Here is a 27,104-nt window from a genome sequence, read left to right as displayed (position 1 = left end):
TCCCCCAAATTATGGATGATTAACAATAATGACAAGCACAGAACTCTTCAAACAAGACACAAAGGTTCACTAAAATAAGATGATGATGGCTGATTAATCCTAAAAAGAAAAAAGTCTAAATGGTTTAAGAAAGGAGATTTGACATCCCAGGAAAGAAGGATTAGTGAATCCAAATTATATAAAATATCTACTCAAATAAATTAACATGAAAGACTAAACTGACAGATTTTGAGTTCAGATTATAAATTACTTTTTTCATGTTTTCAGTTAGTCACGGTTATACAGTTTGATGTTTTCAAGTTAGCTACTGAGATGTGAGTTTGCATATGCTTAAACTAAACAGATGCTCACATACCTTTGGTCTGCATTTGCTCTGGGGGAGGTGGAGCTGAGGGCAAAGGTCCAACTGGGTGACTCGGAGCAGGAGGCATTCTTGTTGATGAGGGTCCTGGCAAGACTGTGGACACTACAGAGCTGGACTTGGGGGGCTGGACATTTTCTGTAAAGGACAAGACAGAGAGTCTGCAACTGAAGACAAGAAGCCATCTGACCCACAGCGACAGCCCTGATGAAACACGTTACAGTGAGTTTTCTAACATGCAGTGGATGAGAAGTAGCACAGGAGGGCCAGTGCCACCACACTGACCTGGCATTTAGTGGTCCAAACAAACCATCTCCCCCAAAGTGGGAAAACTGTTTCTTGATGCTTTCATAATTTGTAATGACATGTTTTACTAAAACATTCCAAGATGTCATTACCTTTTCAGACGAAATGAAATGTTTTTCTTTACAAACCAATGGCCAGTACTTTTGATTGTCGTTCTACACAATGGTGACAAAGGTAGAATGGAAAGAGGTAATGGATTCTCTGAACTCTGTAAATCAGCTCACATCTCATTTGGATTTATTTACTTATTTATTTATGCATTTATTTATTTATATATTTGAGGGACCAACAAGGTTATTTTCTCCCAGTGGTGGAGGTCAGAGGTCCAAGAATGAGGTGTCTCGGTGTTTTCCCTGGAGCTGTAGATGCTCAACTTCCGCTTCAGTTCCATAAGGTCTCTGTGCATGGCCAGTTCTGATCCTCTTGTAAGAGCACCACTCATACCGGGTGTGGGTCCACCCTAACGACTTTACTTGAATACAGTTGCCCCTTTATTTTTATGTTTCAATGGTTTGCTTTTATTTTATGTACATTGGTATTTTGCTTGCATGTGTGTCTGTGTGAACGTGTTGGACCTCCTAGAATTACAGCTATACACAGGTGTGAGCTACCACGTGGGTTCTGGGAGTTGAACTCAGGTCCTCTGAAAGAGCAGCCAGTGCTCTAACCATGAAGCCCCCACAGTTGCCTCTTTAAAGTCTCTATATCCAGGTACACTTATATTCTGCAATAAGACTCTGCACTGGGACTTCATTAGGACCTTGTAACCAAACTTAAACTTATGAGTTTGGAGGGGACACAATTTATTTCCTAACAGATTCGTTGGATGCTAACTAACAATGTAAAAGTAGGGAGTGGCAGCACTAAAAGCCTCCAAGTCACCACTTCTCTATACCCAATCATAAGTGACAATGCATGGCCCTCCTATTCTTTGGTTACCCACCCACTTTATCCTGTATCTCAAGAAATGGCTGAAAATACACTAAAAGGACTGCTGGCAGTTTTCTGTAATGGCAAAAAGATGTAACAGATCAAGCAGTCCACACTGGTCACATCTAATCTTAGCTAAATAAACAGTATTTACATTGTCCAATAATGTTTTCTGTTCATTCTGAAGAGCATATTAGTGAAGAATATCTTCTACCTAGATTAGGCAGTTAGGAAAAGGTGTGGGAGACTTCTGGAAAAGATGGTAGCTGGCAGTACCTTTGCAAGAGACGTGTCAGAAAAACAAAACAAAACAAAACAACAACAAACTCTGTTTCAAAGAGAGATCTTTGAACATTTACAAAAGGATGGATGGGGGCAGCCATAAAATACAGAGGAAAATACAAACGCAGGTTGATGATAGCTCTAGCCAGGGGAGTCAAGGGAGAGGAGAAATGGAAGCCCATCCAAGATGTAAGCCAGCAGCCTTACCCTCAAGACAAGCCCGAAGGGCTTACAATCCTCAATACCAGTTACAGGCCTTCACTGCGCAGTGACTTTCCCAGGGGATGGATGGCAATGGTAAGTGTGCTGTCCCCAGGGGCCATCAAGGGAAACTCTCGTCTTCCACTGTTAATAGCCACTCCTTGTCTACTGTTTCTAACCAGATGCCCCATTTCATATGAAACTAAGCGAGGGTCTAGAGGCTAGACCTCTAGAATTCAGTATCTAAGATTCATAGTAAAAACACTGACAGGACAATCTTAAAGATGTCAGTCCAGCATCCAGAGAATGCTGGAAAAACCTATGGCAAAAGTAGTGACTACATAGTACATGGGTAGACACAAGCACATGCACAAATATGGGTATCCATCTAAGAACCGTGTTTGTAAATTAACTTAGGTCTAGGACTGAAAGAAGTGTAGGGATATGGTATCAAAACAAAATGTGCTCTGCTGCACATGCAAATACACAGAGAAGTTGGGCATAACAGGGAAAGGAGATGGAAGGAAGACAGTCAGAGAATGGCTGCTGCTCTACTTTTAGTAAGCAGGCTGCCACTGTGGAAGACCGAAGACCTCATCATCCCCAGGGCAAGGTTCTCAATGCATGTTCCACAACTTCAGTGGGGAGGATGTGGGCAGAGGAGCGTAAGACATCATCACCAGTGAGAAACAGATCTTTGGTCAAGAGGCAATTAGTGCCCAGTATCTTGACCACGTTATCGTCTGGCAGAGTGCTATGCATCTAAAGGAGAAAATGGTGACCTCTTGGACCTTCCTAGTGAGGGTAGCATATGAGACACCTCCTTGGAACTTGCTCAAATACAGACTCGTCAGCCCTGTCTCCCTAGGCCAGGAATCAACATTTGGATTTTACTGAGATCCAGGTACTGCATGAACAAAATTTGAGACGGTCATTTCTAAAGCATACAGACCTGAAACAGCTGTGTTTCTGAGTGTGGCTATGTTCTGTTCCATTAATGTCAATGTTTTCCTACAAACACTGAACCTCTACTCTCCCACAACAGAGTTTCTGGTTATTTCCATCTTCGCTAAGCCCCAGTACTGTCGCGTTCTCATTTGACCACTCTAGCATGTGCTCTGGCTTTCCTCTGATTGCTATTATAGTTTCTCAAAGCTGTGGTCTTTTCCACATCAAACTGTGTGTGTGCATGTTTGTACTTTCCAGTTCGTTTCATTTTGTACTATCTTCCAAGATAAAAACTTTTTCATTAGAAATTACCCGAGTTTCTTTATGTTTACTCTTTGTGGCTAGCATTATACATGCTTGCTTTATAAAACATGATCAGTCCAAAGTTCTGGAGACAGTATATAGTACATTTTCTCTGAAGAATTTTAAAGTTTTGCTTTTTTCATTTAAATATTTTCCACCCCTCCCCTCCATTTACTTCTTACATTAGGAATTCATCCTTCAGATTGCAGCTAAAATATCATTTCATGAAGGAAAACTCCCCTAAAGTCCGCGAGCTCTCCAAGAACCACAGCCCTCTGCTTCTTGCCCTGCCAAAGCAGGTATGCATTTGTTGTTGTGTAGTGGACGTCTGCTGCCACAAGTGGACTGCAAGCTTGAAATACAAGAGTCTGTCTTTTTGCCCACTGTTATCTCCCAACATCAGAAGAACCCCTGGCACATGGCTGGCTTCCAAGTACCCAGGGGATGGTGACTAGATCTATCAACACTAAGGATCAGAGAGGCATGCCAACAAAAAGAGCCTGCCTTTTTCAAAATGGGAATTTGACTGAAGCTGAAGCAAAAGCATATAAACTGTCACTATGCAAAACAAATTGTTCAACCTATGTTTAGCTGTAGCCTTAAAAGAATATTATAGCTGCTGTGAGGCACCATTTAGGAAGCAGAGGCAGCAGATCTCTGAGAATTCAAGGCCAGCCAGGGCTATATAGTGAGAATCTGTCTCCTGTTTTCCCCAAGACAGGGTTTCTTTGTGTAGCTTTAGAGTCTATCTTGGAACTCATTTTGTAGATCAGGTTAGCCTCAAACTTACAGAGATCCTCCTGCCTCCGCCTCCTGAGTGCTGGGACTGAGTCCTGTGCCACCAACACCTGGTCTTTTCTTTTTCTTTTCTTTCTTTCTTTCTTTCTTTTTTTTTTTAAGGAATACTATAAAAGTAAATTCAGTGTAGCTAGAGATGGCTCAGCAGTTAAGAGCACTTGCTGCTCTTGTAAAGGACCCAGGTTCAGTTTCTGGCATCCACATAGTGGCTCACAGCTGTTTACAACTCAAGTTCCAGGGTACTCAGCACCCTTTTCTGACCTCCACAGGCAACAGGCATGCACATGGTGAACATACACACATGCAGGCAACACTGATATAAATAAATAATCTTTGCTGGGTATGGTGGCATGTCTTTAATCCCAGCAACAGGTAGAGGCCGATGGATCTCTGTATGAAGCCAACTTAGTCTACCTAGCAAGTTCCAGGCCATCAATACTACATAGTGAGACTCTCTCTCTTAAGAAAGAAAGAAAGGAAAAAAAAAAAAAAGCCAACAGAAAAGATAACCCTTATCTTTTAGCACATAAGATTCTCTAGGACCCAGTAGGAGATTCCATTCTCAGATAGAACTGTGGCCGTCATTGAAGGTGTTCAAGTTGGAGTCTTGTCATACCAACTTTCCATCTTTGAATCTTCTTTTCCCTCCTCCAGCTATATCAAATTTCTGAAGGAAGTGCTACCCTCTCTCTGGCATCACACTTGTTGGAGCAGCTGCAGTCACTCCCTCTGGTTTGGTTTGCTTTGCTGGGACCTGTATCCTCCAGGTGTCCATCACAGTGCTGCCAGATGTGGTCCTGTATCCTCCAGGTGTCTATCACAGTGCTGCCAGATGTGGTCCTATATCCTCCAGGTGTCTATCACAGTGCTGCCAGATGTGGTCCTGCATCCCCCAAGTGTCCATCATGAAGTGTTCCTGAACACCCATAGCAACATCACCTTGTAACTACACCACTGATGGCTAAAGATTTGGAGAAAAATGCTTTCCCCTTATTACTTCCTCTGAAAAAGGAAGAGAGTAAGTGGGGCTGGAGAGATGCTTGGGCACTTAAGAGCACTAGCTGCTCTTCCAGAGGACCCAGGTTCCCAGCATCCACATAGTGGCGCACAGGCATCTGCAACTCCAGTCCCAAGAAACATGATATTCTCTTCTGTGTTCACAAACTGCATGCATATGGGCACAAATGTGCATGCAGGAAGGAAAAAAAAACTATACACATCGAAAACATAAAGTTTAAAAGAAAAAGATTCCTCTTACATATCCCATGTCATAGCTGGTAGAAACTGGGAAAACTGTACAAGGTGGATGTCTCTCATCCTCTAGGCTTGGAGGACGGACACAGTAAGAGTGAGAAATTCAACAGTAGCTTTAGATTCAGAAAGAGAAGGGTAACAACAAAAGTGTGCTGCTCTCCTCTCACAATCTGCATTTTCCAAAGGTGCCAGAAGAAATCCGTTTCTTTTATATTATTTGCTTTTTTTCTGAACATTTTCCAGTATAGCCACAGAATTTCTTTCTAACTTATATTTCTTTGTCAGATACATCATCTAGATGTCAACAGAACACTACCAGCCACTATTAGTGTCACAGGTGCAGCAATCCTCTACACAAAGGGTACATAATCATTTTTATACAAAATTCTCAGATGTTTCTTGTATAACACCGTACACAGGAAAATGTCGTTAGAGACACCACTACTTTATCATATGCTATCCATATCACAATTCAAGAACTACTCAAGAGTAATTTCTTTTAATCAAAATATTTGGTAAATGCTTCACTTGGCCAAGATGTTATTTTGCTAATGCTTCATGTGCATGTGTGTGTGTGTGTTCATGTGTTGTGCATGCAGGAGTGTGTATGACAGAGGTTTCTCAGGTGCTGTCCACTGCCTTAAAAGCTTGCCACGCAAACCAACCCCAGCGACCCACCCTCCATATCACACTGCAGTGAATCACAGGTGCACCATCACACCTGGCCTTTAGTTTGCTTGTTTTCTTTTTAACCTGGGTGCCAGGAATCACACTCAGTGCCTTCCACTGTACTGTCTGAGCTGCCTCCCCAGCCTGGTACCTTGAACAGTTTTTAAATCATATGTTTTATAAAACAAAGAAATGTTTTTAAAAAAAAAAAAAAAAAAAGCATCCCTTCTCATCTCTTGACCATAATTTTTTATTTATTTATTTATTTATTTTTTCTTCTGGACCAAGGTTTCTCCATGTAACCTGGCTGTCCTGGAATTCCCTCTGTTGACCAGGCTGGCCTCGAACTCAGAGACCTGCTTTCCTCTACCTCCCCAGTGCTGGGATTAAAGACATGCACCACCACTGCCCAGTGACATGCACATATTTCAAGAGCACATCATTAGATTCAAGTTCACAACTTCAATTTAAGTAAGAGTATTCTAAAGAAACAGAACACTTTAATATCTATCTATCTATCTATCTACCTACCAACCTACCTACCTCCTTCCTTCCTACCTACCTACCTACCTACCTACCTATCTATCTATCTAGGTTGAGGCATGGTGGAGCATTCTGGAGGCAGAGGCAGTGGATCTCTGGGATCTCTGAGTTTTGGCCAGTCTAGTCTATAGTTCCAAGCCAGCCAGAGATACATAGTAATATTTCCTGGCTTGGGGGATACACACACACACACACACACACACACACACACACACACACACACACGCACGCGCACACGCACACACACACACACGCACACGTGCACGCACACACGCAGCTTACCATTATTCGAAGGATGGCTGTTGGCTGGAGCCAAGGATCCCATTTGGCTTCGGATGAGATTGTCTTGGGCGGGAGGAAGGCCAGGAGCTGACCATGGTACAGAACTGTATCCTGAATGACTCTGCTGCTGCTGCTGGTGATGCTGGGAAGGAGGAGGCGGAGGTCGTGATGGATAGGTAATAGCTGTGCTGGGGCCAGAATACGATTCTTTAAGTGGCCTGGCAGACGGAGCACTCTGTGAGGTAAGCATTTGCCCATACGGCTCACTGGCAGGCAGTGAGGGATATGAAACATTAGGGTACACGACATTAGAAACAGTTGAGATAGGATAATGACTACACGTAGAGGGGTATCCCTGAGAAGCAGAAGAGCTGGCAGAATACGTGGCCGGACTACTACTGTAGCGATTCCCAAAGGAGGAATAGGGCTGGGAGGCACTCGTATACGAATGGGATGCTGAGGCCGGAGCTCCTTGGAAAGATCCTGGAGTGGATCCCCCCACGTGAGGGGCAGGAGGACCTCTGCCATACATTTGCTGTGCTCCTGGTTGGTTTGCTGAGCTGGGAGTCCCCACATTTTGTGTTGGTACTGTATATGGACGAGAATAGTAGTTATCACACTGGCTATCCAATGGCAATGAGGTCATTTTCCCAGGTCCTTGAGAGTAATGTCCTGAGGGGGCCATATAGTTTTGATGAGGCAACCCGTACCCAGATGGAACTTGCATTTGACTTGGTGCTGGACCTGAAAAAGAAAACCAACTATTTACAGTGTTGAACAATGAGATAATATGTAAATAGCTCCTCTCTAATATTGACCCAATTAACTTACTTCTCAATAACCCCAGCATTATTATGAATGAAACACATTGTCACAGGTTTATCATGTAGCTCAGCAGTTCTCAACCTGTGGGCTATAGTGTTGAACAATGAGATAATATGTAAATAGCTCCTCTCTAATATTGACCCAATTAATTACTTCTCAATAACCCCAGCATTATTATGAATGAAACACATTGTCACAGGTTTATCATGTAGCTCAGCAGTTCTCAACCTGTGGGCTATAGCCACCTTTGGCAAACCTTTATATCTAAAATTATTTACATCACAATTTGTAACAGAAGCAAAATTACAGTTATGAAGTAGCAACAAAAATAGTATTATGGTTGGGGGGTCACTACAACATGAGGATTAAATTATATTATTAAAGCGTCACAGCATTAGGGTGAGAACCAGTGATGTAGCTACACTCCAAGATGATCCCTAACGATCCCCATCTCCATCTCCCTGCTCTTCCAACCCTTGAGCTGTCCTCCCTTACCTTGTCTCATGGCTTATGGCATAAGAAATATCAATGATGCTAATACACCACGTCCAAGATCAACCTAGTCTTACTATCTCTCTCTCTGTCTGTCTCTCTCTCTGTCTGTCTGTCTCTCTCTCTCTCTGTGTCTGTCTGTCTGTCTCATAACTCAATTCTGAGTTATGAGACATGCAAGTGTCCTTCAGATTCAATGCAGTCTTGAGATGACAGCCCACTATTGACCATGTAATAATTCATAGTTTGACTATGTAACCTGTGACAGACACAACCAATGGGCTTTCAAGTCAATATTCCTTAACAAACTATGAAATCAGGGCTGGAAAGATAGCTCAGCAGTTAAGAGCACTGGCTGCTCTTCCAAGAAGACCCATGTCTGAGGTTTGATTCCCAACACCCACATGACAGCTCACAATGTTAACTCCAGTCCCAAAGGACGGGATGCCCTCTTCTGGCCTATAACACCATACCTGAAGTCCATGGCAGAAAGGATAGCTTTGAGTTTAAGGCCAGCATGATCAAAAGAGTTCCAGGCCAGCCAATGATATTTATTAAGACCCTGACTTAAAAGAAGGGGGGAGTGGGGCTGCAAGGGAATGGGAGACAGGAAGGGTAGTGTCAGACTGGCTAACCAAAACTAAGGATGTATGAACAAGCCTTGGGCTGAAGAGACGGCTCAGAGGTTAAGAGCACTGGCTGCTCTTCCAGAGGTCCTGGAGTTCAATTCCCAGCAACCACATGGTGGCTAACATGTATCTACAATGAGATCCGATGCCCTCTTCTGGCATGCAGACAGAACACTACATACATAATAAATAAATCTTGGAGAGAGAGAGAGAAAGAGAGAGAGAGGGAGGGAGGGAGGGAGGGAAGGAGGGAGGGAGGAAGGGAGGAAGGGAGGGAGGGAGGGAGGGAGGGAAGGAGGGAGGGAGGAAGGGAGGAAGGGAGGGAGGGAACCAGCCTTGTAGAAAGCCACAACTTTGTAAGCTAATTTCAAAACTACAAGAAGGAAAAGAAGGAATTTAAATTGGACAGTGCTGCTTCCAGAAGACATGGTTTATTAAACAAAAGGTTTGGTGTCAGGCCCTAGATGTCACCCTAGATGTTACTCATCAAGGTGGTCCCAAAGTTTCCTCAAACAACACAGGTTGTTCCCAATGCTCGATTAACCACTACAACTAAATGGTAAGATCCTATTACAGAAGACACAACACACTCTTGATGTGGGATGTCCTTCTATATGCTGCAAATATATGTTGCTTTTATTGGTTGATGAATAAAGCTGTTTGGGCCTATGGCAGGGTAGAATGTAGCTAGGTGGGAAATCTAGAGACAGAGAAAGAAGTGGAGTCAAGGAGATGTCATGCAGTCACCAAAGGGATAAGATGCTAGAACATTACTGGTAAACCATGGATACACCATGGTGATACACAGATTAGTAAAAACTGGTTAATTTAATTGTGAGAGCTAGTCAGTAATATGCCTGAGCCATTGACCAAACAATTACAATTAATATTTAGCCTTAGAGTGGTTATTTGGGAACTGGCAGACCGGATGAAAAACTTCCAACTACACGCGCTGGTTTCAAGACACAGATAAGTCAATCTGTAACTACCCAGCCAGCTTCCTGCTATGCAGGTACTATGCAGACTGCTGGAAGACAAAGGACCTAAGTGTTCATACCCAGTGCTAGACTTTGCACATTGCAGTACAGATCTTCTAGCCAAGATGTACCCACGGGAAATCATGGCATGATGCGTTCAGGGTGACCAAACACTTTCTCACCTGATTTGATCTTGCCCTGAGGGAACTTATGCCTGGTATTGTAAACCTGGTCAGAAGCCCAAGGCCGAGCAGGTCTTATGAGAAAATCTACTTTTGTTGGTGCTATTTTATTTTGTCCCCTACCCCCTTTGTTTTTGTTCTTTCTTTCTTTTTTGAGGCAGCATCCCACTATGTAGCCATGGCTGGTCTGAAACTATAGTAGAGCAGGTTGGCTTAAGAGATCCACCTGCCTCTGAGTAAAGGCATGCACCACCATACTGGGCTTGATTTTATTTTGAGGCAGGGTCTCATTATACAGTCCTGACTAGCCTGGTAGGAACTCATTATGTAGATGAGGATAGTGTAGCCTGGAACTCGTTGACCTTCCTCTGAGATTAAACATATGCCACCATGCCCGGGCTACTACTATTGTTTCAATAAATGGCCGTGTCGTCAAACTGCTGAGAATGTTTACACTCAGATCAGAGCTACTCTCAAGCTTTATCTGAGAAGCATCTTCTGGCAGTGGCAACATTAATATCTGCTGGTCATATGTGGTCAGCAACTATTGAGTAATGAACCCTAAAGAACACATCTATTTTACTCCCCACACCTCCAAGGCTCAGAGAACATCCTGGAAGACTAAGAGTGGACAGAATTGTAAGAGGGGGCTGGAGAGATAGCTCAGAGGTTAAGAGCACTGGCTGCTCTCCAAGAGGACACAGGTTCAATTCCCAGCACCCATATGGTGACTCACAGCCAGATAACTGTTTCCTTTTTCAGGAACTCCAATACTCTCTTCTGACCTACACAGGCACCAGATATGCACGTGACACACATAAATACAAACAGGAAAAATATGCATACAATAAAATAAATTAAATTTTAAAAAAGGTATGTATGTGCTAAGGCAGTGACCGGGCTATAACTGAATCAAGGACCCAGATGTGGCGAAGCGATGAGCCTCTGCCCTCACTGCACTGAATATACCGTGCATGAGCTGAGCAAATGACCACATATCCCAACAATAGGATTCTAGTCTTAGAAGCACTTTTCAAGATCTCAATTACCATCCCCACCACCCCCAATTCCATCAAGCCCTGGGCCTTGCCAGGCATAAGCTCCATCCCTGAGCCATATCTCTCAACCCAGCTTTTCTAGTATCTAGTTTTCCTACCATGTATAAGGAAATAGGGATTTGTACCATACCTCAAAGAAAGAGTATCAGCAGAAAGTTCACATTCATAAAATTACTGTACCACATGCACTCAGAACCACTGTACTCCTTGTCATAAAAATACAGAAAGTATCTGTTCATAAGAGAGGAGGAAAAGTTACTTTTGTTTGTTCATAATCACTAAAGCATGTAGAATAAACTAGCTGGGGCCATGCAACACATACCCTATAGCCAACAAAGAGATCAGCTGCAAAGGAAACCAATATTCAATTCTATAATTCAGTCTACGTAGCAAACCATGCATTATTTTACGAAGTTAACAACTCTCCCCCGCCCCAGGTTATTTACCTAATCAGAATTCACCTGAAATAACTTATTTACTACAAAACCTCACAAGTCTTTCACCACCTTGACAATAAAATGTGAAAAGCCTCGATACTTAAATACAGAAAAAGGCTGTTCACTTCCTGTCACTACAGCTTCAGAACTGAACAGACAGCCCAAGTCAAAATCTATTCAAATATTGATCCTCTGATTAACTGCCGACTTGGCTCATCCCTGCCACATGGTACAATGATGGAATAGAGTCTCTGTTACAACTACTTGACCCCACTCCTGAAAACAGGGCCAGCTGTACCTGCTGCCACCTATCAGTGAACTACCCATCATTAAGTCACCAGCTTTCAAGTTCATTAAGGAAAGCAAGGGGAGGAAAAGGGAACAGAGTATCTAACCACCATGGGGGTGGGTTTGGGAATGCTCCTTTTCATTATGCTTTCAGCACCACCATCTAAATGACCACACAAAGAGAACTTGGCAGCAAACACACCTTTAATCCCAGAGGCACATAGATCTCTGAGTCTGAGACCAGCCTGGTCTATAGAACAAAGTTCCAGGCCGGTCAGACTGTATAGTGAAGCTCTTGTCTCAAAAAAGGAAGGCGGGCAGGGTGGCTGGCTATGAAAACACACATACTTAAAATTTAACTCAGAGTAGGAACATACACATTGAGTAGAAACTGAACTTTAAGCTTTGACTGTTTTGTCTTCTCTTGGCTGGTGACAGACCTCCACTCCTTCCACTCTGAACAGTGGGCAGTAAGCCCCAAGCTAAAGGTCACCAGCAACAACTGACACTGACCTGTGGCTAGCTTGTTTCTGGATAAAATATTCAACCAGTCAGATTACAGCAGTAAACCCAGGACTGGCAATATGGCTCAGATGGTTAGGAACTTGCTACTCATGACCTGAGTTTAATTCCCTAGACCCATGTGATAAGAGAGAAGTGACTTCCCAAAGTTGCCAAATGACTCCATACCCATCCCCCTCCCCCCCACACTGTACTAAATGCAATTTTAAAAAGAAATATTCAATTTTACTATGGCCAATGATACATATGTCCAGTGAGACACAAGTCCACGTCCTAACGTGTGACTATGTGGGGCTGCATGGCAGAGGAGAATTAAGACTGTAAATGGCATTAAGGTATTAATCAGATGACATCTATTAAAATAGGTCTATTATCCTTAACTATCCAGAGAATTAGAAGCCTGGCTATAGAGTCTTCAGGGAAATACTCTACAGCTGGTTCTAAACACAGAGAAAATGGGCCAAGAGTCAAGGAATGTGGGCAGCCTTTAAAAGCTGGAAAGGATAAAGAAATTCTCTCTGCAGTTTGGAAGGAATGTGTCCCACGGAGACATCCTGATTTTAGCCTGGCTGGACTTCTCACGAACAAATAATAAATTCAGACTGTTTCAGGCAGTCAATTTGTGGCAATTGGTTATAAAAATAGTCAGAGACCCATCCTGACCTGACTCCCGTGTCACAGCCACCAGTACACTGCCAAGTCCTTTACATCCCAAGTTCAAGAAAGCTGGGCTTGCTACAGTGAAGGACACCAGCTGATACCAAGTCAAAGTAAACACTGGGTCTGGAGGATGATATGCAACTTGCCACACACGAAGTCACAGCACAAGTGAGCTTGATCCCAGAGGCCCAGAGGCTGATGGGCACAGGTTTTACTTGGGAAAGGCTTCAAGGCAGGGCTGTGTGACACCGTCTGAAAGTGAACTTCTGTATACATGTGAGCAAAGCTTTCAAGAAAGCCGATAAAAATGCATGCACCAAACAAACTGGCCACAAATGACAAGCTGAGGCACTGTTCCACACATCCTCACCACCATCAGTTGGTGTTCAAGCCATGCTTCCACACCTCTGAATCTCTGCACAAATTATCTCCACCGGGAACCTTCCACACACTTTCACCTAACCACCCCTTACCCATTGTCCAGATCTCAGCCCAGCTCTTCCTGAAGAAAAACCTTCGCTCACAACAAGTGAATGCAGCTTAACATTGCTTCCTCGGCATACAAAGCTCAAGGGGCAATCCTTTGCCCTTTCCAGCTTCTAGAAGCTGCCCACCTTCCTTTTCACGTAGACGGGTCTAACTTCAAATCCTCCAAGTGCAAAGGCCGGGGTGTCTTTTTCCAAGCCTCACTACTGAATCACAGAAATCATGATTTCCAAAATCATGAACTCTAAGTTATCACCAAATATTTCTGTATCTGGCACTTATCATAGGGTGTCAACAGGATTAACTTAAAGAGAGCACATGAAACCTCAAGAATGTCTCCCACAGCTCTGGAAGGCAGCAGACTAGGAGGGGTTTTACCTGGCTAAAGCTGAGGTCCAGGACGGCCCCTTCAGTAGGCTCCCACTGGCTCCTTCGCCTTTGGAACACACCGCCCTGTTAATATAACTCAGTAAATTCCCTTCTCTGCCACTGCTGACCTCTTGTCTCTCTCCAGTAAGAACTGCTACAGGCCTATCATGCCAGACCACACTTTGTTTGAGACAGGGTCTTCCTATGTAGCCGTGCAGTCCTGTAATTTATCATGAAGACTAAGATGCCCTTGAACTCACAGAGATCCAGCTGCCTCTGCCTCCCGAGTGCTGGGTTAAAGGTGTGCACCACAACACCACGCCTCACATCGTAACCTTATCTGAATACCCAAAAGTGTAGTCATAATTAGGTTGCTCACTTGTGTTTTAGTTTTTCAAGACGCTGCCTCACTATGTATCTCTAGCTAGTCTGAAATGTACTGTTTGTACAAGGCTGGCCTCAAATTTTCAGAGATCCTCCTGAGTGCAGGATATACGGACATGTGCCAACTTGCCTAGCTTGTTCATCATTTTAGATACAGCGGAAGCACCGTTTGACCCTTCCCTTAAACTGTCCCTATTTGTCTAGGCAGTCCTTGACTTCACACATGTTCCTCTCTATTTGAACACACTTTTCTCATGACTTCGTCAGGTGTTTTGGGCACATAATCCTAACTCACATTCTGTTAAGCTAGCTGGCCAGAGAGATGGTCTGTTAGCAGAAACTTTCCAAGAGCGGATGGAAAGTGAGGGAAAGGGTGAAAGGCAGAATAAAGTTACGTGACTAAAGTGATCACATCTATACAGTAAGGAAAATACAGTTGTTAGTGGCTTTCAGAATATTCTAAAGCAGGATGAAATATGAAGGCCAGTTCATTTATCCAGCTCAGTACCCACTACAAGCTGCTCCTGGGAATATAATGGTCTACCATTCAAAGAATTTATAACCTGGAGTTCTAAAGACAATGGAATAAAGGGCCTTCTCAGGGCATATCTCCACCAGGGCTGGGTACTTTAAAAATAGCCCCTCATGTAATTGAATCCTTTCAAAGGTTCTACAAGACGGATATCACTAAACTCTGAAGCTCAAAGGTGTCATTTTTTTGCCATAAAGCTTAGACTGAATCAGAGTCTCCAGTCATTCTGCACCTATTAGCCTATTAGCTGACCCTATTGCAAACAGAGTCTTCAGGCCAACAGTACTCTATGACTATGAATGCACCTCACTTCTAGAAAAGTCTGTTCAAGACTGTTCCACTTCAGTGCCTTTACAGTTTACAGATAGATTTTTTAAAACAGAAGTTGGGCCTGGAGGGATGGCTCTGTAAAGAGCAGTTAAGTCCTCTTCCAGAGGACCTGAATTGGTTCCCAGCACCCATGTCAGAAGACTCAAACCACCTGTAACTCCAGCTCCATGGACATTTGACGCCTCTGATCTCTGTGAGCATCTGCTCTGTCTCTGTCTTTCTAACTCCTGTCTCTCTATCTCTCTCTCTCTCTGTGAGCATCTGCTCTGTCTCTGTCTTTCTAACTCCTGTCTCTCTATCTCTCTCTCTCACACACACACAGAGTAAAAGGAAACAAATCTTTTAAAGCTATTAATTCAGAAACCTGGGAAGTGTGTGAAAAAGGCACAGCAAATAATTAAAACCATACATTGTAATAGCAATCACTTGTTAGATTATTATTATTATTACTATTACTACTACTATTATTATTACAGGAAGAGGGATGTCTGTGTATATACAGAATGAAGACTTTAAGGCCCTTCAATCTGCTAGTCAGCAGCTTAGAAGGAACGAAATTCTGTATTCAGATGAGTCCATGAAGGCCAAAGAAAGAAGTGCTCTCCTGAGGACCTACCATCTAGGTACGAGGAACTCAGTTCCTCGGGCAGTGGACATCTCATTCTAAGTGTGTTCGCAAAGGTAAGGAGTGTATCCCTAGTCATCAGTGTGTGCCTTGCAGCTCCCACTGTGTCTAGCCTCTCTGCATTACGGCAATAAAAACAATAAGCCACCAGTGCTTTATTCTGGGAAAGGGAAACAGTATACTATTAAGTCTTTCAAGTCAAGTGAGTTGGTAACAATTTTGGAGTCATATTATTATCATGCTATCATTCATTCAACTGTCCTATGTTTCATGACTCAGCTTTGGAAGAAATATCAAAAAGCAAAATTAAGCTGGATATATTGGCACACGCCTTTAATCCCAGCACTTGGGAGGCAGAGGCAGGAAGCATCTCTGTGAGTTCAAGGCTAGCCTGGTCTACAGGAAGATCCTGTCTCCTGGGGGGGGGGTGTTAAAATTTAAAAATATTCAACTAATACTTTGCTTGGGAATACAAATAATTCTATAAATCCATGTGTTAGTCTGAATGAAAATCTGGAGAAAAGTAGCTCCAAGGTTAACAGAAGAGTTCTCAGATGCAATGAAATCATTCAAGTATGTGGGAGCCTAGCAGTCAACCTTAGAAAAGCAGTAAAAGCGGTAATAAAGATTCTGGGTTTCTACCTAGTTTCTGCTTTTTGGTGTCAATGTTTATAAAAAGCAGTAAGAGAAGCGTCATTAACTATTCTGACAGCACGTGCCTGTATCTCAGCATTTGGGAGGCAGGAAGATCAGAAGTTCAAGACCAGTGTGGCCACTTACTAGAGTCTATTAATAGAGCCTCAAACTCTGAATTGGAAGGACCAATTGGTTTCCTGCAACAATCTTTAGTGAACACCTGTAGGGTGCCCAGCAATGCTTGTGGCAGTAAATACATGGCAGTAAACATAAGACAAACTGCCTCTCACCAGTCTTCCTCAGGCATTGACAGAAAGTGCTCCTGTCTCGATGGGAGATGTCAGTCTGTAAATATGTTTTCCTTATTGGTTAATGAATAAAGCACTGTTGGCCAATAGGAAAGCAAGATAGGCAGGACTAGGAGACAAGGAGGAGAGAGGACGGAGTAGGGAGGAGTCAGCATGTAGAGATTTGAGAGAACAGAGGTCCGGGTCTCTCTCCGGTAAGATAAGACTACGTGGAAATACTTAGATTAATAGAAATGGGTTAATATTTAAGACAGAGCTAGCCAATAACAAACAGTAGAAATTGGCCAACAGCTTTGTATCAAATACAGCGTCTCTGTGTGTGTTAATTGGGGATGGTATGGCGGTGGGACCAGACCGCAGGAAAAAAAACCACTCTTAACAAAATGGCGCCCAATGTGGGGCATGAACTCACGACCCTGAGATTGAGTCTCATGATCTACCGACTGAGCTATATTCCAGATATTTACGAATGGAAAAAGTTAGCTCATTCTGTTAAGATTTAGACATGATGCTTATGAATCACTAGATACAATGCAATTGAATAGGCAGATTTAGATTTTGATATAGCAAAAGCCACTCAAGACATCTCAGACCAATTTTAAAAGGCCATTTTATCTTGATTCATCCTGTCCTTTTTCATGAGATGCTGTAGCCACAAAAGCATATGCATTATTGAGCTTGCTGGTGAACTCTCTATGAAAAGTTGGCTCAGGTGTGTTGGCATCCAGCTATACACTATCCCCTAATGTTCTTTATTACAAAGGCTGGTAGTCAGAGATGGGTAAAGTCTTTCTGCCTCCAGGCAACCTAAGCCAGGACACACATGATGAATGTGTGCTTCCCATGATGGGTAAGGCTGGAAGGTTGAAGAAGACTACCTAAGACAGACAGTCATCTGTCCTGTAGCAGAAGCACAGGTATTTTTTAATTATATTAAGAAGGGGGAATTTGTGGGTGCCCATAAAGATGGCTGCACTCCATCTTGGCACAAGAACAGAGTTCAAAGCTGTCAGCAAGTCACAAGACCTAAAGGTCAAAGGTGTGGCTACAGAAGGATGTTTCAGCCATCTTAGTCTAAATAACAACAGACCTGAATCTGAGGTATGGCTACTCCTGACTGTCAAGGATAAGGAAGGAGAAGTTGAATCTGAGGTATGGCTACTCCTAACCTCAAGTCTAGGGAACAAGAAGTTTAGATCTAAGGTGTGGTTATTGAACCCTTGAAATGAGTGAGGAAGAAAGGTCTGTTTGCTCCATATACATGATACTGCGTTCCACTTTTTAGTTATAGTATATAAGAGTGGTGAAAAATAAACTCGTGGCATTTCAGTATAGACTGATCTGCCCTCCTGACCTTTATTCTGTCTCTCTCTTTCATTGTTATCTATAGCTAGCCTTTCCCTCATCCACACTCTCCCACTCAAGTACAGACTTGGGGCCACTCAGCTGGCTCAGACTGCAACCCCTCAAAGACCACTCCAGACACCTCCCTTTGTTGGATTTTAATAATTCAACTGCAACATCAGGAACTAGACAAGGTGATTTCCAGTCTGTGCTCCAGGACCAACTAGATCGCCATTTCCACTTTCTATCTTTTTATGAAAAACCAAATCTGTCTTTCAAACATGTGCTGTTTCTTTCTCTTTAATTATTTTATTCCAAGGTTTTTGTTGTTATTGTTGTGTTTTGTTTGTCTTCAAGTTTGCCTGTGCATCACAGGTATGTATCACATGCAAATCTGGTGCCTCTTGAGGCAGGAAGAGGGCACTGCAAGCCCTGAAGCTTGAATGACAGACTTGTGAGGCACCACGTGGGTGGATGTGGAGAGTGAAGGCCCAGCCTGGAAAAGGCTCTCAGCTGCTGAGCCATCTCCCCAGCCCCGTGTGCTGTTTCACTGAGAAGAACGGAGCCTCACAGGATACTTGAGGAGCAGCTGTGGGGGCTTTCCCCTTCGCATGCAATTCTCCAGCGGACAGCATCCACCCTACCTGAAGTTAAAAGTTAAATCCCACAGGCAGGGCTCAGTCCTACAACACTGTCCACCTGAATGGCCAATCACAGGAGTCGGCTGTCACAGCTTTCCTTTAAGTGATACTAAGTCATCGCTTCTACTATCTGCCCCCCTCCCCTCAGAAATACCTTTATCGGTTTACTATAAAATACTACAGGGAGATGTTGATGGCATGCCCCACAATCGGCAAGCAGTTGGGAGGCTGAGGCAAAAAGGTCATCCTGAACTGCATGAGACCCAAGCGAAAACAAGCCAGCAAAAGAAGATAACCCATAGAAATATAACCTCCAACAAAGCAAAAGAAAAAATTAACAGCCATGACACAAGGGGTGTGCACACAAGCAAGGTCTGCTGCTCACACCAGACTTTCTCTTCCCAGACATTACTAGATAGGGACTGAAGGATGGGAAGTCCCATCCTGAGGCTTCCCAGGGTCCCCATCTTCCATCTTGTCACTTAAGTACACTAGTATGTTAGGTGCAGAGCGGAAGACGATTATGAGCAACAAAGGACAGTGTATCACTCTCAAAATTCTAAGACATGCTCACAGTATACCAAGGTTATGAAGAGCACGGTCTCATTCTGCTTCCTATGGTTTTTCTTGTCATTGGTTTGCTTTTCCATGGCATTTTATATTTGTACCCTGATCTAATTCTTTTGTATTATTAGTACCATGCTTGGAATTCCAGGGATTATAGTAAAAAGAAATATGGTTTCTGTATGCACCCAAAACTGAAATTAGTCCCAGCACTCAGGAGGCAGAGGCAGGCAGATCTCTGTGAGTTTGAGGCCAGCCTGGGCTACAGAGTGCCAGGATAGACTCCAAAGAAAGACAGAGAAACCCTATCTCAATAAAACAAAAAACAGGGAGGGGGAAGAAACCCCACCCAAACCTAAAATTACTCCTTAATCTTCATGATTATTTTCTCTAAAACTGAGAAACAAAACAAAATCGGATTTGGTTCTCTCATCTCTATGCTTGTTAATCCCTTCCACGAAACCAAACCAAACCTGACCCCAGTTCTTTATTTCCAAATGCCTCAGTATGACATTTTAAGACCTTTCTGCAACCTGGCCTCTTCTACCCACTCCTTCCAACTTCCTCCCCTCGACATTCCCTTCCACCCAGTTCCCTTTGCTCTTACCCACCGATTTCAGTTTCCACACAGGGCCTGCACTTTCTAAGTGCACACTTCCAGACTTGCTCATGATGTAACCTCTTCCTAGAGACAGCCCTTTCCTCTCATCCCACCCCTACCTACCAAATCACTCAAGACCAGCCAGAACCAATTTGAATACAATTCAGGGCAGGAGGAGGGATTTTGTTTCATCAACTACTCTAACTTTGAATATCCACCTGGTAGCCAAACAACAGATGCTAACCGACTGTTAAAACTTTATTTGAGAAGATTAAGTATAAGAGGAAATCAAGCATCATTTATATCGGACATCAAAATATGGATTTGCTCCTACAAACTTAACATCATTTGGCTGAGGAAATACCCTGGCACCTTTGAGTCTTCACGAAATTTATTAAGGCTAAAATAAAATATGACACTTGAAAGTCAAGAGTGTCACTCTTAAGTCTGTTAAACATGGGTTTATGATGTTCTAACCTGGGACCTATTTCTAAATTATTATAATGTTCTGGTTGCTTCACACAAAAAGATGTCTTTAAAAAAAAAACTTAGTATTTACAAGAAGACTACCTGAGTTGGATTTCCAAACTCATATGGAAGAACCAAATCCCAGTTGTCCTCTAACCTCCAAGTGCAAGCTGGAGCACATTCGTTTACATATGTGCACACAAAACAGACAAGCGTTAAAACGGCTCATACATTATGTTTTCACTTATGTTAAGGGCAAGCATGACACCATCAATGACATTATTCACCTTCAAAAACTGTTTATACCAAACAATGACTTAAGGAGTATGAAATACTGACAAATAAGGTCAACATAGGGATCTTAAGAGTAAACCGTCATTTGTTTGTTTGTTTGTTTAATTCTGAACAATAATTCCACCTGATTCTCAGGGAGTTTTGAAAGGCATTATCAATTTTCAAAACTTAGGTTGTTAGTCAAAAAGATGATAAAGCCTAATAAACTGTGATTAGATTAGCACCGAGTAAACTAGGTCAATGATTGGATGAGTACTGGAGTGGTTTTGTTCCTTTACACAGAACAGGATTTTCTTAGCCTTAATTACTTTGGGAGGGTCTCATCAGACACACAGTCAAGTCTCTAAACAGCGCCCCTCCCCCAGTACTATCCAGGAACATTCCAGATCTCTAGACTAGGGGATAGGCATGCTAGGTGGGGTAAGATCATTTCTCAGCAGAAACTCCTGCATGCTCAGAGCCCATGACCTCAGTATGAATGCCACATACGTGCTGCCTTATGTAGGCCCAAACAACCCTGGCTCGTTTTTCCTATATCTTAAGGTGGAACTGGGTATGGGGGCTCTGAAGGTGTTCGCTTAGATCCTTTGACACCTGCTCCCCCCTCGAACACTACCCGCAAACTCCAAACGCTTGAGCAGCAAACCACGACCGATCCCGAGGCCGAAGTGGGTCGGGGTTAACAGTTACACTTCTGCATCATATTTACGCCCTTTTGTCTACAAACTTGAGTGCAAACTAAGTTCCCTTCCAGGCAGCGTGCTCGCTGGGCCTTAAAAGAAAAAAATCAAAGCGACGTTCCCGAGGCCGGAAGGATGCGATCCACCCAGGTACCAAGGCTGCGCCCAGCCCTCCGCAGACCGCGCACTCGGCGGCCCGGGGCTTCCAGAGAGCTCGGGGCGCCGAAGGGGTCGCCCGGGGCAACCGGCCGGCACCCCGATCGGAGGAGACGGTCGCGCCCGGCGCTGAGCCCTCCACCACGGCCTCCGTCCGCTCGGGGCGGCCGGCCTGGGTCACGGAAGGCTGGCAGCCCCGCCCTGCCGTGCCCTCGGCCGCTCCCCTCGCCTCACCGCGGCCTCCGGGCCCCACCGCGGCCTCGGGGCCCCATCGCGGCCTCCCCGGCCCGGCCTTGCCCGACCCGAGCAACCACGCAGGCCGCCCGCCCTCCCGCCCGCCTAGGCCCCGCGCCGCGCCCCGGCCTCCCGCCTCACCGTTCTGCTGCGGCGGCGCCAGGCCAGAGGCTGCTCCGCCGAGCTTGGGCGGCATCCGGGCACCGGCAGCCGGGTGAGGGGACCCGGCGGGGGCCGACATGACGGCGCGGCTGACGGCGCGGCTGACGGCGGCGGCTCGGCGGCGGGAGATGGGCGGAGGGAAGGAAGGCGGGGCCGCGGAGGAAGAGGAAGAGGAAGGAACGCGGCCGCGTCACAGGCCGAGTCACTCGGGACCGCGGCCCCGGCACCCACGCTCGGCCGCGCCACCGCACGCGCGCGGACCCCGGCCCGGCGCTCCCGCGCCAGCGCCCCCTGCAGGCGGGAGCTGCGCGACCACCGCCCCGCGCAGGCCAGGCTGTGGCGCCGCCGCCCAAGGAGGGCGCGGGCCCCGTGGCCGCCGCTACCTGGATGGAGCCTGCGCCCTGCCGGGCTGGAACGGTGGTGCGGAGCTGCTGCGGGCGGAGGTCCCGAGCCCAGGGTCGCGCCGGCCCAGCCCACCCTTTCCTCGGAGGACGAAGCCTGGCTTTGGTTGGATTCGTGATTTATTCCTGCAACCCTCCCGCCCCCCCCCCATCCCAAATTAAACAACGCAATCTAGCCCAGTGTTTGTTGGAAATGTGTAATTCCCAGGCAAAGAGGAAACGTTTCTCGGTAGCAGTGGTAGTATTCAAAACTTTAAGCCGTGGCTTTAAATAGCTCGGGAAAGAAGAGAGCATGAGGACAAACTTTATTCCCTCCTCCCCACAAGGGTTGGCTCCGCCTATTAATATTTGGAAAAACTGTAGCACCCAGAAGTCGGAGGTCGGCTTCCTTTGACCATGTTGAATTAAGCTCTCCGGTCCACCCAGCATGCTGACTGGCACACAGGAGTGCTTTGTCCAAGCCGTTATGGCATCTTGTTCCCAAGTAGGCCACCATCACACTGCAGCGGGAGCACAACTGCTCATAAACGTTTGGATTCTGAATGAGATCAAGTAAGATGACATTTCTGGAGCGGTAGAATCCTATTTAGGGGAAGGTTATGCAAACCTTAAAGCTTCGTAGTTCTAGAACAACAAAGCCTTCCTTTAGTTGTTTCCATGAATTAACGATGGGTGCCCTATTGCACCACACTACAAATAAATAGATGGAGTCACACTTTGGAGTTCTGAGATTTCCAACTACATTATGCTCTATATTCATATATTTCATGGCGACTTTCAGGTTCTTCACAGAAATTCAATCCTCATGGGCTAGAGATCACATGCCCTCACTTCATAAAGGAGGTCCCACAGGTCAAGCCCCAGCACTTGCCAGGAGTCCTTTGAATTTGGAATAAGGCTGACACTATGTAAGTAAGGGAATAATGGGCAATTGGCTTTCTGCCTCTGGAATGTGTCTTCCTTGATATAAGCTCATTTTAATCAGGTAAATGGATATGAAATGAAGAGTAATGCTGTCTCTTCAGGGAAGAGTCCTTACAAAGACAAGACACTACATTTTCATAGATCTCCATAATACATATTTATTACTTACTTTTATTTGTGGGGTTGTCAGGTCCCAAAGGAAACTCCAATTTCCCAAACTCCAGAAGTGAGCCCACGCCAGCATTCTTCAGGAATGTGTGAAACTGGCTCCTCTCTGTCAAAAACACACCCCTTCTCTCTGGTAGAAGGGCTACCTGTTGTGCCTGTTAGTGTATCAGAACCCATGTTGGCCTCCAGACTCAGTACCACAGGTACCTGTTATAGTTTCAAAGTTCATGCTAGCATCCTAGCTCTTCTCACCTCCTCTCCCTCTCTCCCTCTCTCCCTCTCTCTCTCTCTCTCTCTCTCTCCCTCCCTCCCTCCCTCCCTCCCTCCCTCCCTCCCTCCCTCCCTCCCTCCCTCTCTGCTCTAGTATCTACAATACAAACCTTCACCTTGTTCACACCACGGAGTGGTTATGTTGTCATTTTACACAGGTTGTTGGGGGAAGGGATTGCTGTTTATTTGGTTATTTTTGTTTGTTTGTTTTTTTTTTTTTACTTTTGAGACAAGGTTTCACTATGTAGCCCCAGGCTGGCTGTAGATTACCCACCTCAGGACCACTATACACAGCTCTCCATAGTCCGTAGCACCGGTTACCCATTAATTCACCATGGTACTCTTCTCGAATGTGTGTGGCAATATTCAAGGCTCGCACGCCAAATGGTGCATATCCATGACCCTTGGGCCTATTGAGTATTTTAAGCTGAAGGAAGTAAAGAAATGGTTGATGTGGGAAGAATTTCCCACCATTGCCCCGAAGCAGATCAAAGGCTGCCTATGCATGTGCCTTTGTGGGAGAGAGTGGCATCCTCAGCCATGATGACAGGAACTCTTAGACGAGTTGAAGGAACAGTGATTCCATGTTTTCCCATGACCTTCTGCTCAAATCCAGTGTTAAATGCATTTAACCTTTTCTCTAAATTCCCAGTTTTTTATGAAAGCCTCACTGTCATGTGACTTCTTTTTAAAAGTTTGTATTCTTTGGTCTTTTAGTATACAGACTCCCGGTAGGAGCTTAATAGAGTTCCTTAAACCTGGGTGGTGGGGGGGGGGAGAGGGGGGATGATAAGCCTGTAATTAGAACCAGAGAGAAAGGTTGCTTAACTTTAGTATCCCTGATTCACTGCAAGCAACCCTGGGCTAGTTTACATTGCTCCTAATAAAGCTGTGCTAATTGCCTTGTCCTATTTGCCTGTCAAAGGAATTTCAGTTTTACATAATTAGTTTGTGGGGCTAGAGAGGTAGCTCAGTGAGTAAAGGTTTGCATTACAAACCTGAGGACCTCAGTTGGATCCCCAGAATGGGTGTGTGTGTGTGGGGGGGGGGAACTCCAGCCCAGAAGCAGGTGGCCTAACTGTAGGTCTTTATCTCTCCTCTTCTCTAAATTTACCCCCACCCCATCTCCCTCCTAACTCTGTAACAGACCACCTGTTGCAGCCTCCACTTCCTCCCTGCCCCCATCTCCAGGAGATCAAGCAGATCTTCTCTAACCTCCCCCTCCCTACATATCCCCTTACCCCAGACCCCAACTCCAAGCAGCACTCCCAGTCAAGTCTTCCAGAGAAGCAAGTAGGCCAGTGAAGCAGGTAGGCAAGCTTCACATCTTCCCTCTCCCATCAAAATCCAACCCCCTAGTCTCATCCTGTGGTCTATAGCAAACTACCTGCTGTGGCTTCCCTCATTCTCCCCTCTCTTAGTCCCATGCCCAGGGAACTAATCCTGGTAGGAAACCCTGCTTTTCTCCCTCCTGTGGCTGCCCTTAGCCACCACCCCCAAGCCCACTCCCATTCTTAATACCAAGACACACAGTTTACCCAAAGCCAGTGATCACATCTAGAAAAATCCTAAAAGAATGCCCCAACAGGTAATACACAGCCACAACACACTCCTACCAACCAGAGAGGGTAGCAGAAAGCAAGGAACAACATACCTAACCACATACTTAACCAGCATACCTAACCACAAGTCTAGCACCTGAATTACAGCCATTCCAAACCACTGCCCAGATGCCAGTGTAAAAACCCAATGAATAATAGTCAGGACTATATGTCTCCCCTAGAGCAGAGTAGCCCTACTCCAGGGGGCCCTGAGAATTGCAACATATCTAAAGTGCAAGAAAAAGACCTTAAAATAGACTTTATAAATAGAATGGAGGTCCTTAAAGAGGAAATGAAAAAATCCCTTAAGGAAATCCATGAGAACATAAACAGTGGAAGGAAATTATTATTTTTTTTTTTACAAGTTCAAAATCTTAGAGTGGAAACAGAATCTATAACAAAAACTCTAACTGAGAGAAATCTGGAAGTGAAAATTTTAGGAACTTGAACAGGAACCTCAGAGGTAAGACTGACCAAGAGAATATAAGAGATGGAAGAGAGAAACTCAGGCACTGGAGACTTGATAGAAAAAAAATAGATACCTCTGTCAAAGAAACCAAAATCAAACAAAAAACAAAACAAAAAGCAAGCACAGAACATCTAGGAAACCTGGGAAACTATTAAAAGACAAAACCTTAAACAAAACAAAACAGGTCAAAGGCACAGAAAATATTTTTAACAAAATCGTTGAAGAAAATTCCCCTAACCTAAGCATACAGAACACCAAATAGACTGAACCAGAAAAGAAAGTCCTCAGTACATAATAACCAAACACTAAGCACACAGAAAGAAGGAATATTAAAAGCTTCAAGGAAAAAGACCTCCTAGAATAACATCTGACTTCTCATTGGAGACTCTCAAAGTCAGACAGCCCTGGACAGATGTGCTACAGTCCAGAAAACCATACCCAGCAAAACTTTCAACCACAATAGATGCAGAAAACATAACATTTCATGACAAAACCAAACTTGAGCAATGTCTGTCTACAGAAGGTGTTAGAAGGAAAACTCCAATCTTAAGATATTTAAAAACACCCAGGAAAACACAAGAAGTAAGTAAATAATCCAAGACCAGCCAATCAAAAGAGGGGAAACACACATATACATGCATGTACACACGACATCACCTCCACCACTACAACAAAATAGCAGGAATCAACAAACATTGCCATTGATATCTTTCAACATGGAAAGTCCAGCTCCCTAATAAAATGATGTAAAATAACAGAATGTAGGCAAAAACAGGATCCATTCTTCTGCTGCATCCAAGAAACACATGTTAAACATCAAGGATCAGCATCACCTCAGAGTAAAACAAATGGAAGCAAATGACCTAAGAAGAAATCTGGTGTAGCTGTTTTAATATCAGACAAAATAGACTTTTAAATCAAAACTAATCAGAAGAGACAGGATTGGACATTACATACTCATCAAAGGAAAAATTCCACCAAGAGGACATTGAAATTCTTAGCATCTATGCAGCAAACACAAGGTCACCCAAATCCATAGAAGAAGCCATTACAGCTTAAATAACATATGACTCTCATAGGTGATATTGGAAGATCTCAATACCCCACTCTCAAAAATAGGTCATCCAGTCAAACACTAAACAGGGGAAATGCTGGCTCTAACATTGTAAACCTAACAGACCTAACAGATATGTATAGAACATTTTACCCAAACACAGAGAATATACCTTGTCATTACCCTTTGGAACTTTCTCCAAAATTGACCACACACTCCAAAGCAAAACAAGTATCAGCAAATATAAGAACATTGAAATGATCCTGCATCCTCTCTGATCACCAGGAATTAAAGCTGGATCAACAACAACAGAAACAACAATCAGAAAGCCTACAAACTCCTGAAAATTGAACTACTCACTACTGAATGAAAACTGCACCAAGAAAGAAATTAAAGACTTTCTAGAATTGAATGAAAATGAAAACACAACATACCCAACGCTATAGGGCACAGTGA

General features: G+C 44.3%; 1 protein-coding gene across 4 annotated transcripts in view; it reads right to left on the bottom strand.

The window, feature by feature from the left end:
• Sec24b (SEC24 homolog B, COPII coat complex component) overlaps positions 1-21,856 on the bottom strand; it is a 74,492-nt gene extending 52,636 nt beyond the window's left edge. For 3 of the 4 annotated variants that reach the window (XM_051185507.1, XM_051185508.1, XM_051185509.1), the window contains exons 1-3: positions 21,741-21,856; positions 6,878-7,621; positions 356-499 (exon numbers count right to left, since the gene is read on the bottom strand). In XM_051185507.1, coding sequence (XP_051041464.1) covers positions 356-499; positions 6,878-7,621; positions 21,741-21,840 — 988 coding nt within the window. In that variant the 5' untranslated portion in view covers positions 21,841-21,856. The remainder of the gene's footprint in view (positions 1-355; positions 500-6,877; positions 7,622-21,740) is intronic. The other variant, XM_051185510.1, reaches the window with a different exon arrangement.
• Between the last annotated feature and the right edge of the window lie 5,248 nt (positions 21,857-27,104).

The sequence above is a fragment of the Phodopus roborovskii genome, unplaced genomic scaffold (assembly GCF_943737965.1).
Source record: "Phodopus roborovskii unplaced genomic scaffold, PHOROB, whole genome shotgun sequence".
Lineage (NCBI taxonomy): Eukaryota > Metazoa > Chordata > Mammalia > Rodentia > Cricetidae > Phodopus > Phodopus roborovskii.
Note: the sequence above shows the minus strand (reverse complement) of the source record. Positions and strands in the feature narration are given on the sequence as shown.